The 3,265-nt window shown below is 45.8% G+C and overlaps 1 protein-coding gene across 1 annotated transcript; it reads left to right on the plus strand.

The window, feature by feature from the left end:
• Window positions 1-586: 586 nt before the first annotated feature.
• LOC115162777 (E3 ubiquitin-protein ligase RNF26) lies at window positions 587-1,795 on the plus strand. The gene has a single exon (XM_029714205.1). The coding sequence runs from the start codon at window positions 587-589 to the stop codon at window positions 1,793-1,795; it is 1,209 nt and encodes a 402-aa protein (XP_029570065.1).
• The last annotated feature ends 1,470 nt before the right edge of the window (window positions 1,796-3,265 follow it).

Raw genomic sequence — 3,265 nt, forward strand, 5'->3', positions numbered from 1 at the left:
GATACGTTATTGACGACGGGTCATGAGTAAGATGGAAATGTATTTAGCAAGAAAAGTTTATGCTGGTTAGTCGGCTAACCGACGAGCTAGCTAGTTACTGGTACTAGCCAGCTCGAGTTTGGAAGTAAACGTCCGCTGGTTACAGTGCGTGCAGATGTTTGCACATCAGCCAAAACAAACGCGGTTGCACAGCTGTTTGTTTGAAATTGCAAGTGGAATGTGCCCTACCGAAGGGTTTGGCAGGTAGCTATGCTAGCTAGTTAATAGAGCTAGCATTGTTATGCTAGATCGCTAACTAGTTTAGCTAGCTGGCTAATTGTACCGAACGAGAAGTGGACAACGCATCTGCCAACCTTATCTAGCTAGCTATATGTGTAATCTTTGCTGGCCAGACAAAAAAAGTGATTTTATCAAGACAGTGAAGCAACTCGAGTAAAACTTTGTCATGGGTCTGGTGAACCTTGTCTTTTGCACCATTGGGAAATGTTTCAATTTCATATCTTTACTCCTGGACCTACATTTCTTAATAGTCCATTCAGTGATACGTCTCCTGGCGGCATGTATCACCTTTGTGAATAACCTACCCATGTTACTGACCAACTCAATTGTGAAGTGCTGGAACTTCACTGTGTTCTGCATGGTCACCATGATGGACAGCGTAACACTTTTGGCCCAGGGCACAGTCAACATGTTAGGGCGCTGGCTGCACCTCTTGGGAGGTGTTCTGGAGAGTTTCAAAATGGTGTGCTACTTGTCCTCCCATGTTCTCCTGCGTGTCAGGGATCTGTTCCACCATGGGCTGCTGTGTGGCCACTGCTTGCTGCAGCAGGTGTGGGAGGGCTGTGGCATTGTGGTCAGCCTGGTGTTCTACCTGGTCAACACGGTGGTCAACCTGCTGCTCATCGGGACACAGAACGTCTACTCTGTTGTAGTCAGCATGTGGGAGGCGGTCTCCTGCCCCCTGCAGAAGGCTGTGGAGCTCACCCTCACACTCTTCACCTTTCTGTACAGCAGCCTGGTTGGCACCTCAGTCGTTCTCTGGACTCCCATCAGGCTGGTCCTGGAGTTCCTGGGCTCGCTCGGACACATCTTCGTCAGCGTCTTCCTCCTGAACATCTATGGCCTCATTCTCACGGCGACCATTGTTGTCACCGCCACAGTCTACATGAACCCTGAGCTGACCAGTCTTGGAGTCCGGCGCGCCTTCGGTTTTGTCAACTCTGTCCCCACCCTGCATCTCATACAGAGGGCGCTCCATCTCCTCTACGTGCTGGAGAGGGGCGTGTGGCAGAGGCTTCAGCAGCAGGCCAGCCGTCTACACCAAACGATAACACCAGTCTACAGGAACATCAGAGTGAGGGGTGACGGCCACGCCAGGCAATCTGAGCCCAGTGACAGAGAGCAGGGGGCTCTTACGGACAGTAGGGAAGGAGACGCAGCACCAACCGCTGAACATGCTGCCCGGCCACGCCAGCTAATGGATGACCTGTGGGACCTAGCGTTCCCCAGCTCTAGCAGCACAGACAGGCCTTTACAGAAACTCTCCTCGGGGGAGGAGTGCTCCAGCTCCAAGGGTCCCCCGGCCGACAGCCTACTGACTCTGCTCAAGGAGCAGGAGGAGAGGAAGAAGTGCGTCATCTGCCAGGACAGCACCAAGACAGTGGTGCTGCTGCCCTGCCGCCACCTGTGTCTGTGTCGGGACTGTACCCACATACTGCTGCGCCAGCCTGTCTACCAGCAGAACTGTCCACTCTGCCGCCATATGATCCTTAATACCATGGATGTATATCTCTGAGGGTCCAAATGGGGGAGGGGCGTTACCCAGAGTGCTGCCTTGTTAACATGTTGAATCTCAGGTTTAGGATGTGCAGAGACTATAGGCTACATCTACACCTGCAGTACATTGCAGCTCAGACGCACGATATCCAAGTCCAGTGCACTGCTGAAATTGCTTGTCGTCCGTGGCTGATGTCATAAATGATGCCTGTATTTTGTTCAGACCACCATGACAGTGCTTGCCAAAATGTTTACACTTATTTGTTCAAATGACTGAACACTTCATGTGCTGTACACTTCATGTCGTTCCAAACTGTATGTGCTGTGTGAACCTAATAAGGAATGCTTGCTGTGTTGCAGTTAATTGACTTTATTCAGCATAAGTTCAGTTTGAAAGCATTCCATTGGCAGTTTAAAACACTGGAGACAATACCGTACCAAATGCTGTCGTAAAAACACATTTTGTAGCTTATGTATAGGTTTAAATGGTGACAACCTCTCAAATGCAATTTGCCAATAGCCAATATTGTTCCAAGCAGTTCACATCCAGAGACCCATAAAAAGTGTGAAATGGTTTTGTATCGTGGGAAAGGGTTAATTTCATAAGCTATGGTTGTCTAAAAATATCAGTGTCAGAAATGATTAACCAGATCTATCTGCCTTGTCATATGAACACATTTTTTTTTGGTTTTGTTCAAATTATTATTCCATCACTTTTATCACTATAGCCAATTCTTTCCACTATGCTGACATATGAACACTACCTAATTTATGCTCCACACAAGGTTTATTCATCTTTATAGTTATTAAAATGTTTTTATCTTGTGATCAAACATTGACATGTTCACAATGACCACCATTCGTCAGTAATGGGTTCATAATTCCTTGTTTCGATTTTGTCTCTTTGCTCAAAATAAGTATTGATCAAAGCTATGTGAAATGCCATGTTGAAGATTTACATCACAAACTGCAATGGTTATTGAATTAGATTGCAAGTGTTGCAGAAAGGCCTGTTAAGTGACAATAAAAGCAAAAGGCTGGTGAGTCATATTTGATATGCCTTTTTTTGGCCAAGGTTTCTTAAATGTTGGATAGGCTCTACCTGTAATATATTTTGGGTTCAAACACGATGGAGTGACTTCAATATTGTGACAGAGGAGCCAGAACGTAAACCACAGTGTCACTTATGTCCTGTGATTGTCTTAGTCTCATTGACATTGTGTAGCCTATAATCATTTCCCACTGTCTTTGTTCCAATCAGAAGTCTTAACATTTGTCGGTTATTTCAACAGATGCTGTAATCACTCATTCAATACTTTGACCTTCATCCCTTTTATCTAGTGCCAAACCAACATTTTCCAAAAGGCCTACCATTTTCTTAACACCCCATGTAAAAAATATAAAAACTATGAAACCAACAATGGTCTATGATGTGACATATTGATAATAATCTGGAGAGAGAAAAGGTTGGGCCCATGAATTATCTGAC

This window comes from Salmo trutta, chromosome 26 (genome assembly GCF_901001165.1).
Source record: "Salmo trutta chromosome 26, fSalTru1.1, whole genome shotgun sequence".
In the NCBI taxonomy this organism is placed as follows: domain Eukaryota; kingdom Metazoa; phylum Chordata; class Actinopteri; order Salmoniformes; family Salmonidae; genus Salmo; species Salmo trutta.

Bases quoted from the DNA above. Each gene is read 5' to 3' on its own strand.
- LOC115162777 (XM_029714205.1), top strand. From the start codon at position 587: ATGTTACTGACCAACTCAATTGTGAAGTGCTGGAACTTCACTGTGTTC.